The 14,475-nt window shown below is 38.3% G+C and overlaps 1 protein-coding gene across 1 annotated transcript in view; it reads right to left on the reverse strand.

Annotated features, from left to right (window-relative positions):
• LOC117973200 (phospholipid phosphatase 3-like) overlaps window positions 1-13,948 on the reverse strand; it is a 35,093-nt gene extending 21,145 nt beyond the window's left edge. Inside the window, exon 1 of the mRNA XM_059035120.1 lies at window positions 13,336-13,948. Coding sequence (XP_058891103.1) covers window positions 13,336-13,477 — 142 coding nt within the window. The 5' untranslated portion in view covers window positions 13,478-13,948. The remainder of the gene's footprint in view (window positions 1-13,335) is intronic.
• Window positions 13,949-14,475: the final 527 nt, after the last annotated feature.

Consider the following 14,475-nt stretch of genomic DNA (forward strand, 5'->3'; position numbering starts at 1 on the left):
TTTTGAGGAGTGGGAAACGAGTGTGTGTGTAAGGAGTGGGGGGTGGGGGGTTTAAAAATAGGGAGGCTCAACTAGGCAGCCCTTTATACAAACAATGGATTACAGCATTGCTGTTTGTAAACTAGAAGAATACAAATATATAACTTAACTATAATTTATAAGTCGCTTAAGGCATTTGGATAAATCAACCCCACACTTGTGTTGAGACTGTGGTATTTATTGCAACAAACACGGAGTCGGAGAAATACATGCGAAAGAAAAACTTCTAAAATCATAGCAAACAGAAAGCAACGACAACCAGCTGGTTGCCATGAAGAAGTCCAGACCTAATAGCTGAAATGTTGGCTGGGTTTGTGTTTTTGTGAATTCATCCTCTGTGCTTCAATTAAATCAGTCCCCTCACGCCTGCTGTTATGAAAAAAATGAATAATGCAAGTGCCATAATTAGAGCTGAACCAACCCTAATGTAGTAAAAATGCGTGTTAAACCAAATATTGTTAAAAGGGAAAAAGCATGGGGCGGTTTGGATTTTCTTTGCATGTACAGCTCGTTTCAAAATAGGCAACACTGAAGAAATGAGCTCTTGCATAGCAACAAAACAACAAGACTAGACCGGGTAGACTCAACCATCAATGCATTTACAGTACGGTATGTATTTACATTATAAAACTTCAGCATGCATAATTACTATATTTGCTTATCAGCCCCCCGAATGCAATTGACTCTTTGTCAGACAGTGAAACATGTTTTTCTTAATCACGATTAAAGTTTATTTTCAAAAGCAGCGGAGTGCCCCGCTCGTTAGATGGTCATGCCTCTTGAAAATGCTGAATACTAAAAGTGAAACACATAAAATCTGGGAAATTAAGTTTGATTTTGGCAGAAGTTTATCTTGTGGAGTTGGAACTCGGCTGAGGCTGTGCGTGTGGTTCTGTGATAACATGCAAACCAGGTTCTTGCACAATGCAACTGTCGGGTGTGCAGGGGACTGGGGACCAGCACAGCCTTCTTTCACAGACCAGACCAGCCACTGGGGGGGGGGTAGGCAATGTTACTGGAGCATGTGAACCGAGAAACCCTTCAGAGAGTAAACAGCCAAAATAAATATCCTTCAGACCAAAGAATGCCCCATTATCAGCAAACAGTACTTTTTCTACTGTTATAGTTTACACTAACGCCTTAAATCAAGGGGGGGGGGGGGGGGGGGGGGGTGAATAAACTGAAACAAAAAGAAAAGAAGAGAAGAATATTTATTCTGAGACTTTTCTGGAATTCAAATTTCAAGCTAGGTGGCCGTGTTTTAGTTTAGCTGAACCATTTGTTTTTCCATGTTTGTGTCTCTGGATGCTATTCTTGTAACACCCTGTTAGGATATCCTCTTTTTATTCTTCCTTCTTTGACACTTTCTCCAGAAGAAAAAAACACACACACAAAACAAAAAACATTGCAATGGAAACATGGCATTCTGAACTCTGACAGTCTATTAACCCAGACATCCTTCTCACATCCCTGCCCGACAGCACAATGACTGATTAATCAGGTCATGGATCAAACGGTGACCTCACAGGCCTTCAGAAGGAAAAGGCCATGAACATGACCAGATATGCAGGTCCTCCACAGAGGTGCACTAAACCCGAGGAACTCTGTTCAAGTCTCTCCCTTTCCGTGACCCTTCAGTGTGAGTTTACGTTTAACCCTTTCTCTTTTCTCCAAGCAACCAGCTTCCCAACAGGGCGCCTTCCCACCACCACGCCACTATCCATATGACCTTTCACCTTTCAGCTGCACAGAAACAATGAGCAATAAATGGCCACTCTTTGTCTACCCGTCCCACTGCAGGCTGTGCGTTCACACACACGTTCTGTTCCGAGGTGTCATTTCAGCTCTGTACTGTACCTGTATATGGGTGCAGTGATCTCAGCTCCTCTAAAGCTAGCAGGGCAGGTTCAGCTGCTCATGTGACCTGAATCTGGTAACTGAGACCCTTATTTGTAACACGGATCAGAAGCCATCCAGCCTGTCAGTTGCTAGGAATGGAGAGAATAAACACACAGAAGGGCTGGCATTTTGTTGGAATGTGCTTAACTGCAACATTTTATGTTTGTGAAAGATATGAAGGGCCTCTGCCCAATTTCTGTTGTTTTCTACATTAAATTAAAAACAATTCAACCTTTTTTTCCCCAGTGATGATGACATTTCCTAGAGCTGGTTCTTAAATCCAATTCAAATGAATTTCACAAATTAAAAAAAAATAAAAAATAAAAATAAATAAATAAATAAATAAATAAAATCGGGCTTTTGACAAACTGTGAAGATTTTCTATTTGTGACAAGTATCTCACCAGAAAAATAAGCTACAAAATAGTGATTTGTGAGACATATTCGTTTTTAAATGTTGTTTTTTTCTTTATCATCATTAAATTACATTAATCAATGGCAATCTTTGTATTACACTAGTTCCCAGTGTCTGCTGCTGAGAAGCACTGGGATTTTTTTGGGTTGTAAATTGGCAGTATGCCAACAAGTTTCTTGTCAGTTTTTGCTTATTGTTAAGCACACCAACAGCTCAAAACCGAACAAAAGGGAGACTAAGGGAATGGAAGCTGGGAAATGTGCATTAATTAGTAAACTTCACAGACTTTAAAAGGGAATAACGAGGAGAAGGGACACGTGTTAAGTATCACCAGGACGCCTAGTCCTGACAAGGAAGGTGGTGCAGATTGAGACGTCTGCATCTTCTTGTGTCACATTCCGCATGTCGGAGAGACAGGCTCAGTAGGAAGATTAGCATGAGGAATCCATGTTGCGATTATGGGAGAGTGGATGGTAACTTCTACACCCAAACCCACAGATTAAATGTTGCTATGGCCCTGACCTCTCACCCCTCTGCTGAAAGTGGGTGGGTTTTAAGGAACTCCATTAAAAAGATAATTCTTTACTCAGCAGGACAGAGCGCTGGACTGATGTGACATGCTGGTCTTTGCGGCCTTTTAAACCTGAGGTTTACACCACCTTCACTGGAATGCATGGCAGGGTTTGCCCTTCACAGGAAACCAGTGCTTGTGTGACAGAATGCTAAGGTGACACTCCTCACAGGCAGGACAAAGTACGGCTTTGTTGAAGCATAACCACTAAAAGCACTGAATCAGATAAACACACGAGCCAGAAGGAAGGCTGAGCTGTATCACTGGTACACCAGCAAGAGAATTCTGCCGCCAAGATTAATTCCCACAAACAGAATCTTAAAAACCATTATAAACGGGTGTGTTACACTGGCTAGATCTCGAATGCCTCTGTGTTTATTGATTTTATTAGCTGGCTGAGCCAGGGGTATGGTTAGGAGCTGTGGTTTTGTTTCTTACAAATCACATGTGAAAAATCACTGGTAAGGATTTGTCAAAATTTCATTACATCTTATGCTTGTGTCTAAATGGCATTCCGTGCATAGAACACACAGCATAGTTCTAAAGGTAAAAAAAAAAGACAACACTTTCATTCTATGTTTAATAATGGTGGGAGGCAGCCAGTCCCTTCCTTTTGGATTCTCTCAATACATTAAACAGGATATAGGGCCAGTCCAGTCATGAAAACATTTGCTTACAAAGATATATATTATATATATATATATATATATATATATATATATATATATATATATATATATATATTGTAATAGAAATAAAAAAAAAAGTAGCTACCCGTTCACAGACCCCTATAGGTGGTTGTGTTGATTTAATGATACAGCTCTGTACAGTTTTATCTACACAATCTATCCACATGCATTCCCTTTAGTTAGATCTAGAGTGCTGCTTGCTGTTTTAGGCACAGTAGCACACGGAGGCTTAATACTAATCATTTTTTAAATGTTTGCCAAGTCATAATGCAATGCTAATGAATGCTGCAACCAACAGAATTGGACTGCCTAAGAACTGTTAAATAGATTTGAGTAGATACAAAAGTTCTACCAAAGAATTTGATCTATTAATCTCTATTCAATATTTACATAATCCTTTGCAACATTTGGTTCATTTTTATACAAGTATTTAGTTCTTTATTTTTGACACTGTAAACTCTATGCAGTATTCCCCATCCAGACGAAGACTTGCGTGAGAGAATATTTCTTGGAGTGCAGAACAGTCCTCAATCAATTACTGCATGCTGCCAGTCCTTCAATTGAAATGCCTTGGACATTCCCCAGTGAGGGAGAGTGTACCCTCTAAGACCCAGGACTCTTCACTAACCTGAACTCTTGCATGGTTCAGACATAGTGAAAGATGTCTTTGTCCCCCCCCCCCTTTCCAGTCCCTTTGCTGAGCAGGTGATTGCCTGCCTCTTCACTGCAACATCATCGCTCGCAACCCTAAGAACTTCAGCGCCAACGGTTTCCAGGGAATACAGTACTTTTTCATTTCAAGAAAAAAAAAAAAAAAAAAAAACTTCACGAAATGACTCCGAATTGTTTGCAGCACTACTTCTTGTGTGGCAGTTTAATAATAATTGCAGCTTTAATCAAAATACATAATACACTACAGAGGAGCACGCCAAGCAAAGTCTTATCAAGCGTTCAATTAGAACGGGACTGGATCTCTTTAATCTTGTTTGAAATGGCGTGAGAGATTTAGCATTTTTAGAAAATGGTTTTAATAATTTCATTTAACCTACTTTATTACGTCAATAGAGATAAACAGGATAATACTAACTATCAAGATAAAACATTGAAACCAGTAGAGTGTGTGTGTTCAACTATACAAGAATTAAAACTAATGAAACTTTCTGCTCGTACAGTAATTTAAACAGAGTAGAAATTCAATACTCGTGAAACTCTCTCCTTTAGTCCACAAGCAAAGTAAAATAGAAGTTTTTTTTTTAGGATAACAATAGTGTAATTTGTTGGATAAAGTACTGTGTGTTTAGGGGATATTAAGAATGTGTGTTTTTATTGTGTCAAGCAGTGTGTGCTTCAAAAAAATGGGGTCAAATGTATTTATAAAGCCATTAAGTATGAAATGTATTTTTCTTTGAAAAAAAAATAAAAATCAGAACACAAGCTGTTTTCATGTCATTTGATACATTGCATTTAGACTTAAATTTTGCGGTTAACAAAACCAGAGTATGTTATCATAACAATAGAGTTAAAGAGAAAATTGAAATAACAGGTAAGATGCCAGTTAAAAATGATGCTCCAAATACATTACAAAGTAACCTGTCCTCAGATGAGGACGATGGCACTGAGTGGGTTAAAGCAGTACTGAGGGGGGGAGATGTGTACAGTCTATTGCAACTTTTACTACTGTGAGGAACAGCTGGCAGCCTCCTCGGTTATATGGTCATTCCCACTTAATGTGCCAGAGGGTTCATGACCCTGAAACTAATTATTCTGGGACAGCATGCAATTCTGTCTGTGTGTGGCTGGAGATTAAAACCCTGCTTTGTCTTAACAATAATAATAATAATAATAATAATAATAATAATAATAATAATAATAATAATAATAATTAATTTATTTATTTACTGTTTTAAGAAAGTTCTCAGAACACACACACATAAGAAATCCCCTTCAATTGACACTGTTTTTCAGCTGCTAAATCTGTAAAGCCACAAATAAAAAACAAAAAAAACACACACATCTGAAAAGAAGGACAGTTCTCAAGCAAGCACTTCACTTTTCAAAAAAATTATGGAATTATCCTGGTCAGCCCATCCAAAAGGAATGCCTCAGATCTTTCATACAAAGCCACTGCATTCGTCTACTTAAAATGCTTAGAGTGATTTTGAAAATCAGTTACAATTGCCAAAGCACTACAGGCTTTGTGGGTAGAATTACAATTAGGGTTCAAAAAAAAAAAAACCCCCACAAGAGCAATTGTGAGTAGATGCTTTGTATCCAGATACAGATCTGTACAGTGAAACAGCTCTCTTCTACAACTGCAAGACAACTAGACAGAGATGCTGTACCATGGCAAGAAGAGCTGCTACTTCACCTGCCCTATCAAGTGATAAAAAACACAGTATGCCTACTTGGGCTGTATTGCCTTCTTGGGATGAAAAAACGTAACAAACTAATTTTTCAAAACGTGTGTTTCTAAATACTGTGTCTGCATCTGTCAATTTATAAATGGGAACCATATATTGTAATGTCTACAGGAAATTGGCAAACGAACATCAGATACAATTCCTGTGTGCCTGTTTTACATTCTTTTCATTGATACAGGGGCCACATTATGAATCGTGGGTCAGAGAACACAACAAATGGATCAATCGACAGACCTGCTGCTCAGATTCAATGTCTGCATTTGTGCAACCACTTCTTAACAATCTAGGATCGTTCTGCTAAAACCTTTGCTCAAATAGCTCTGATGATTGTTTAGCAATTAAAGCTATGGGAAAACCCTTGGTTCACCTTAGGTTTAGCCTGGTTTACAATGGGAGAAGTATGCGAGCCCCACATACCTAGACCCAGGTGGTCAGCAGGGATAATGACACTTTGCTCCTCTGATACAGCTAAGCTTCCAGAAGCAAACATAAAAAACATAGAAATCAAGCAATCGCAAAGCGGGACAATAGCTTGCGTCTGGGATGTCCCAAATGTTGGGTAAATTAGGGCCTCAGCTCCTGAATCTAGTAGATTGTTAAGATGAAATAATCCACAGCGTTCAATATTCTTGACTGGCTGCAAAACGTGATTGTGCAAACAGCTAAGGGAATGGACAGTGCGAACAGGTGGTGCTTTAAAACACTTGTTTAGAAGAAAAAGTAAAGATTGTATGATAACAATGGCTGTCACCAGTGATGCATCACAGAACCATTCAGGGCTTAATCAAAATAAATAAACGGCAGGGTTTAATGATTTGCGAAAGTGACCTCCTTTGAAACAATGAAGTGGATTTAGCAACAATAGCACATTAGCTTGTGCAGTGATTATGTTTGTGAAGGTGGGAAACTAAAGTGGCCACTTCCTTTTTCGTGGTAACTCCCTTTTACCACAACTTAACCAGAATTGCATGAAGGATGATGATTGATGTTGCTTATTGCCACTAGCAAGGGGGTGCACCCAGGGGCCTCTAAACCAAAAAGAAGAACTTTGCTTTAATTAAAGTGACTGATGTAAAAAGGGATGTCCTGCCTTCATTTTAGCTTGGGACTGCTGACAAGGTGCACAGCCCATTGATAAACTAATTAAGAGTCATTACATGGGCTGGGAAAGACAATCACCACCTTCACCCTTTAATATACAACTTTTTTTTCAGCTTCTGCTGATATGATAAAGCAGACATTCCACTGCCAAGAAGTGCTAAAGCAGAAAATAAATATATACACAGGTGAATAAGCCTTTGTCTGTAGCTCATGCTTTCGTTAATGTGAATCATGCATGCCATACAGAGAAAAAACAATGTTTAGATTTCTTAATGTAAAATTAACACAGACACACACGTCCTTCCTTTATGTTACCTATAAAGCTTGTTAGAATGAACAGGCTCTGATCTTTCTAGCTACATTCAGTTTTGCTGCAGCACATGCAAAAGCACACTGTATATTGAGCGAGTTGCAAATGCCATGCAAGAAACACTCTAATAAAAGGTTCTGAGTGATTAGCAGTGGCTGCTCTGAAATGAATATATCTGAGCTAAAGGCAGAGCAACATGGGGGCTATTTTCACATGCTAATGTAGGTAATTCACTATCTGTGACGACACAAAAGAATCCATTGTGTACATTGATGTGCCTCTAACTGTCCTCTGAGTTATTGTTCAGGGGACTGAATTCCACCGCTGTGATCCCAAAGGGGTAAGACAGTTTACTAATTTAAGGGATGCTGAGTCAACTCCTGAATCACACTGTCAAAGCATCAGCAATGAGTTATCTTTAGCTTGCAGCATTTCATCAACTAACACCAGGAAACTAATTCTTCTGTCATGGTGTACCTTTAGTTTCATTGAGATCGTTGACAGTCAAGAGGAAGATATCCAGGGTCTGCCGATTTCACTTTAGCCACACTGCTTTGCTCATGGTGTACTGAACTCTGTTCTGGACACAACCTTTCAGACCATGCTGTCGAGTCGGCTTGTGGTTTTTGCAAGCAAAGGCAGAAAAGGGCAACAATTCGTTTTGCAATCCGGCCAAACAATTTCTTTCCACTTCCTTTAAGGTCAAGTCTGGGTTTTTAGCAGATTTTTCTCCAAATGTAAAGATTTCTCTGGATCTTTATTGTCATGTTTTTTTTTTTCTCCCCAGATACATCTGCACCACTAGCCTCATGTTTCTGTGGCTGAAAGGGGTTACTGTCCACAGGTCAATGGTGTGGGCAACAAAATAAATAAATCTAGGAGTAAAATTGAGTTCTTGACAGGTGGCTAGAGGTCAACTAGGAGGGAATTCCATCGACACAGGGAAAACAACCGATTTAACCATGTTAAAAAAGATAAGAAAAATAAGAAATTGCAACATATCCCTAAAGAGCAGTTATTTATTTGTCTTATAAATAGTAGATAAAGCACGCTGCAACATTTACTTTCCATGACATTTACATTGGTTACAAGTTTTGAGTGCATTTCAGTTTCTAAAACCTTAAGAGGGTTATCAACCTTTTTTTAAAACAAGCTATTTTTTAGTGTGTGGTGTATAGAGTTTTTTTTTTAAAGGCACAATGTAAAACAATTGATTTGAAATTAAATCTAAAATCAAGAAACCTGTGCCTTCAAAGGATACCTGATATATTTTAAAAAGCAACGTTTTGCACCGTGGTCATGTCGATTAGCTGCGCTAAGAACATGTGGTCCTGGAACACCACTTATGTCACCTGTAACATTTCCTTGGTATCTAGACACGCTCATTCTCAACAGTGTTCAGAATCCTGAATACACCAGTATCTAGTAAGGTCAAAATAAACAGAGGTGTAAACCTTACAGACCAGCGGAACAGGAAACACATACAAACATCCCATATACTTGCTGTAAATGCCTTTTTAATTACAATGTTAAGTAAAGCTTCTTCACTTGTAAATCTCTGTAGGTATATAATTTAGTCATGTTCTAACTAACCTCAAAACCAAAGGCTTTTTAAACCAGCACGCTGCTTATGAAGTGCATGTGAGTCCCCATGTGTTAGAGAAGGAGCACACAGCACTACCGTGCAGCAGCATGCATTATCATAAAGAAACCTAGCTGTTAAAACTAGCTGTACATTCCCATAAAACAAGAGAGCACGGCCCCTCCAGCACCCTTTACATGTCCTAGTATTGGGAGTATTAGTTTGCAAAGCGGTGCAGGAACCACTCTGCTGTACAGAGCCGTGCTCAACAGGTTTCAGAGATTTCTGCTGCAATTTTACAGCAGCCTTTTGTCATGCAACCTAACTGGACGGTGTGGACAGTGTAGTCAGAATTAGGTCTAATTTAAATAACGTGCACAGCACATAAGCTTATTCGGATGTTAATGCTATAAGTGGTGTGTGTAATAATAATAATAATAATAATAATAATAATAATAATAATAATAATAATAACGAAACCTCTTTAAAGAGGCTGTGGTTTTGTGCAGCACTGTGTAGCTATGGCCATATCGGATCTCAATGCATACAGCGTTTTGGCCACCCAAGCCTCCTAAAATGTGAAGCATTTCATTTCAATTGCAGCAGAACAAGGTCTTGTTCATAGTAGCTGGAGGCTTGATATCAACATTTTGCTCAGCCATCAGACCACTAAATCTGCAGATGTCAATGCCGAGATGTATAAATCAAGCGCTTAAGGGTCTATAAACCTATTAAAGCCTTTGAATTCCTCCTTGAAGAAAGTTGTATCGGATTACAGTCCGAGCAATTATCCAGCAATTAAGCGAGGGTGCAGTGGAAATAGGCTCACCAATAAAGTTTCACATTTCTGACCAAACTTGGCCACACCTCAGTCCAGACCGAGACATTGTTTTTGTTTTTACCTACAGTATACCAGCCTTTCCTGAAATACCCCCTTTAAAATTATTCCAGATGTCACATCAAGAGGGGTCCCTGGCCACTGGAATTGAGGAATGTCAGAAATGTGGGAAATATTTATAGAATGGGGCTGTGAAAGCAACAGTAACTCTTCTGAGCACAGCTTAAAATGAGAAAGTGTTTTCTGAGAGCTGCTAGACAACCAGGAAACAGAATTACATTTAAAACATTAAATTTAAAAAAAATAAAAAAAATAAAAAATTACCAGGACAATAATTTAACTGAAAAAAATATGAAGATTTAAACCACTAAGTAGCCTAAACTTCATACACAGAAAAAAATTACAGTTCCTTATAATCTCCAAATTGCAGTTGGGTAAATAAGCACTGAAAGCCTCTGAATGATTATTTCATTAATACTGCAAACTGCATTGGAAATACCCTTTTTAAAAGATACTATGGACCATAGGCACATTTGTCTTTCTATGTTCACTGCTACTACTTTATAACTGTTGCTTTAGCAACCAAATGGTTGGTTTTATTTTGTTTAAAATCCCTTTCCTGTCAGAGTTAGTTATTAGAATCTTGTACCTATTTAATTCTGGAACATATTAAACTTGGGTACAGTACTCACATTTGAACCAATAACATGTTGCTAAGTATCACCCTTGATGGGGTGGGTGGTGGGGGGGGGGCAGCACAAACCTTAAGTTTTTGTAGAAAGGGCAAATGGGTGATATATTCTGTAAACAAACTTTACAGGAATATATCACACAACAACTCTGACCTGCTTTCAAGATTCAGTTCAAGCTTGAATGAGTTCCCTGTTGCTTTTGTGTTGCGGGAGAAAGAAGCGAACACAATGATCCTGTAGGTGAAAGGCATTAGTGGAGCTGGAGTAGTAACTCAACCCCAGCGATCAGCTTTCCGAGGTAATAAACATCTAACAGATCCCGGTGTCAGAAATCCTCCCAGCAGGAGAAGCCGGCTACCCAGAGCAAACACTAAAATGAACTGTGCTGGGTCTGCTGGAGACCCCGCCGTCATCAACAGAGATCAAAGACAACACCCAATAATGAGGTTTGGAGGGCAGAGACCACTTTCATTACAGCAGTGGTTCCCAGCCTCTTCCGTGGTAGTGAGCAACCACCTTCTTACATGGACCACTGCCACTTTGAGATCAAATGTATTGGTACGTCATATATGTATGCAGGTGCACTGTGTTGGAAGTATTTCAGGGACCCTCAGGATCCTCTGCTTTACAACACCAAGATCAGATTTATAATGGGCTGCACAGTAAGACACAAGTGAAGGAGTTACTGGAAGTTCACAATACAGTCATTTGAAAGAAGTGTTTTTGTTGGGGGGTTTCCCCACAGTAAACGTCAATGGTCAGGTTAGCTAAAATAACTTCCACAGCTTCAAAGCGGTAGCTGCTGTATACACTAGAAGCAGTAATAGAAGCATCTATTGTAAATATTATCCGGAAAGGGTGAAGTCATATGTATTCTCAGTTGTACTGATGGAGAAACAACTGAGAATACATATGACTTCACTCTTACTGAATAAATTGTTTGCATGTGCGTTTTACTTTAAGTATTCGTATAATCACCTCTTTGAAGGACAGTACGAGGGATATACTGGATCAGTAAATACGTTTTTAAATGGTTTATTATAAAAAATGGTATTCAATGCATCTGTAATAGTTGCTTCTTTTTTTATTCTACTGGACAACAGAATAACTAGATATGACCTGCACACGATTCATTAGGGCTCTGATAAATGTAACATGTTTGTGTTTTGGCATCAAAAGAAAAACATAGGGTTAAGTATCTAAGAGAATACTCTGTTGATTAAGAGAACCCCTCAACAGCCTGTCTTCATCCCTCCTACCCCATTCGCAGAAGAACATAAACAAGAATTTGCAAAGCTGTGCCTCACGAAATCTCTGCAGCAGGTAATCAGAAGCAGCTGCAAAGACCATTGTGATTCAAAACATCGTGGACCAGGAATCCGGTTCCCAGCATAGAGGGAACCAAAATCAAACGCTGCCAGCCACATTGTGGCTTTTTTTTTGTTTGTACCCAAGTTCTGTGCTTTGTTTTCAATAAATACCACAACAGAAGGCATGATTTGCATCTCTTGGGCAGAGAAGGAATTAATCTTTTTTTTTTTTTTTTTTAACTAAATGTTATAAACCTGACAAACACACTTAACACCAAATGTGACAGGCCCAACATAGAGATGACATTCACAGTTACTTCCTAGAGAAATTACATTATTCCCAGTATGGGCAAGCACTTGAGCATGGGTAAGCCTGGGGTTCTAACACAGAGAAGTCTGAGATAGAATGTCTGTGATGACATCTCTAAATGACTGTTATAAAGACACATTCTTCAATAAATTTTTATATTTAAACGATTATTTATTATTTTACCTGCACATACTAAACTGCTTTTTTATTATTATTATTACTACTCATCAAGTAAAACCAGCTGATTTCTGCGGTTAACGATACCGGTACTAATATATATATATATATATATATATATATATATATATATATATATATATATATATATATATATATATATATTCATTCTTGTCTTTATAGACAGATTAAATCCTTCTACAAACAGCTCGTGTGATGCAATTACATACTGTTAGCATTAACCAGTGCTTGCCAAAGCGCGCTGTCAAAATACTGGGCGGAGATGGTACTCCGCACACTTTGCGTTAGATTAAGAACTTTCGCCGACGTAAATGTGCCCTTTTGACCCGATCAAAACTACAGTAATCAACTTCCAGGAATTAAGTTAAAGTGCTGAAACCTGCACCGCCAAAGATGAACAGCGAGTTTCTCGAATTTAAAAAAAATGTAACATGGGAATCTCAATGTCTCTACTGTCAGCAAACGTGTTAAATGAGGGATGATTTATTGCTATTACCTCGCACAATGACACCAAACGTTCACCCCTGTCAAATTGTTATTATTGTAACAAAGCATGCACCAGTGTACAGCTGCACTGCAACAAGATATTGTAATACTGTAACAAGGGAAGTTCAGCACTCTCGGACATGCAAATGTAGTTATCAGAAATCCGTGATGTGGCATGGAATTGGATCGATCGATAGAGTTGCTGTCACACATCTTAGCTGCAAGAGCAAAAATTAAAACTTCCATAGTATACCACAGATTTCTGAACAAGATTACACGGTGACATTAATTAAACTCGTACAGTTAAAAAAGAATAATAATAATAAATTAAGTAATTAAAAAAAAAAAAACATCCGTACGCAGTTTATTTATAAAAAATAAAGCATTTTAGAAAATGACCGCATCTTGTTGGTTGGTCCTGACCGTTTAATGACACGCACAATAATGGGAAACAACGTTGCATTTGTTGAACTCACCCAGAATCAAACAGAAGAGATCGAGGCACACCAGCATGCCCTTCTTGCTGTTGTCTTTCCCGTTATTGTTGTTGTTTAATGTCGGATTTCCACCGTTTCTGGTCTCTGGAGGCATTGCTTTGTCGTACTTGTAGTTTTGCATTTAAAAACGGTTTTAGGTTTGTTTTTTTTTGGTTGTTGTTGTTTGTGCTGTTGTTTTTATCCTGGACAAAACTAAAATGTAGCGGCGAGCGCGCCCCTCTTTTACCGCAAACAAAACAACAGCAACACAACTACGCGTGTGTGTTCAGAGGAACAAAGCAAGAACGTTGTTTCTCTAGCGACTTTTGTTGTCGAGCACAGGAGACTTCTGTAAATGTTCACTGCAGTAAAACTCCGCGTTGTTTCCCAGTCTTGTTGAAACTCCCGTTAGAAAAAAAGAAGCGTTTTGAAAAAAAGAACTTCAGCTTAGTTAAACGTGTTGCTGTGCCGTTCTTTTATCGTTGTAGGTGTGCTGGGCTTTTATTAAATTCACTTTAGCTGTAAGTGAATGGGTGCTGAAAATGACTTTTTGATAGTAAAGAAAGGCATGTATTTGACTGCAGCGCCTCTGGTTGTGTTTGCAGTGCGCCTTGCTCCTCCTGTTTTATGAATTCTTCATCTTCTCCTCCTCCCCCAAGTCTTAAGGTTCAGCCCCCTTTTTTCGGGAAGGTTTTATACATTATTTCAGCGGTAGCAGAACGCTCAGGATAGCTTTGACAGACAGACACACACACAGTGCAGTACAAAAGTTAATAATAGGCGTGTACTCTTTTTTTGAGGGGTGATCTCTAACGAACCTGTACTTTATATTTTCTTGAAATCAACACTCCCTAAAATAATATTACTTTTATTACTGCACTGTAAATATGAATCAATAATAACAGACACAGCAACATTTAATGTAATATTATTATTATTATTATTATTATTATTATTATTATTATTATTATTATTATTATTAATATTATTATTATTATTTCGTTTGACATTCTAGAATGTGTTGTTCATATTCGGTTACCAACCAAAAGAGAATTTATTCCACATTATCAAATATGAATATATTTTGATAATGTTAATGATTGATGTATTATTGTTTATAAATCGATTATGAAATATTTT

This window comes from Acipenser ruthenus, chromosome 12 (genome assembly GCF_902713425.1).
Source record: "Acipenser ruthenus chromosome 12, fAciRut3.2 maternal haplotype, whole genome shotgun sequence".
NCBI lineage: Eukaryota > Metazoa > Chordata > Actinopteri > Acipenseriformes > Acipenseridae > Acipenser > Acipenser ruthenus.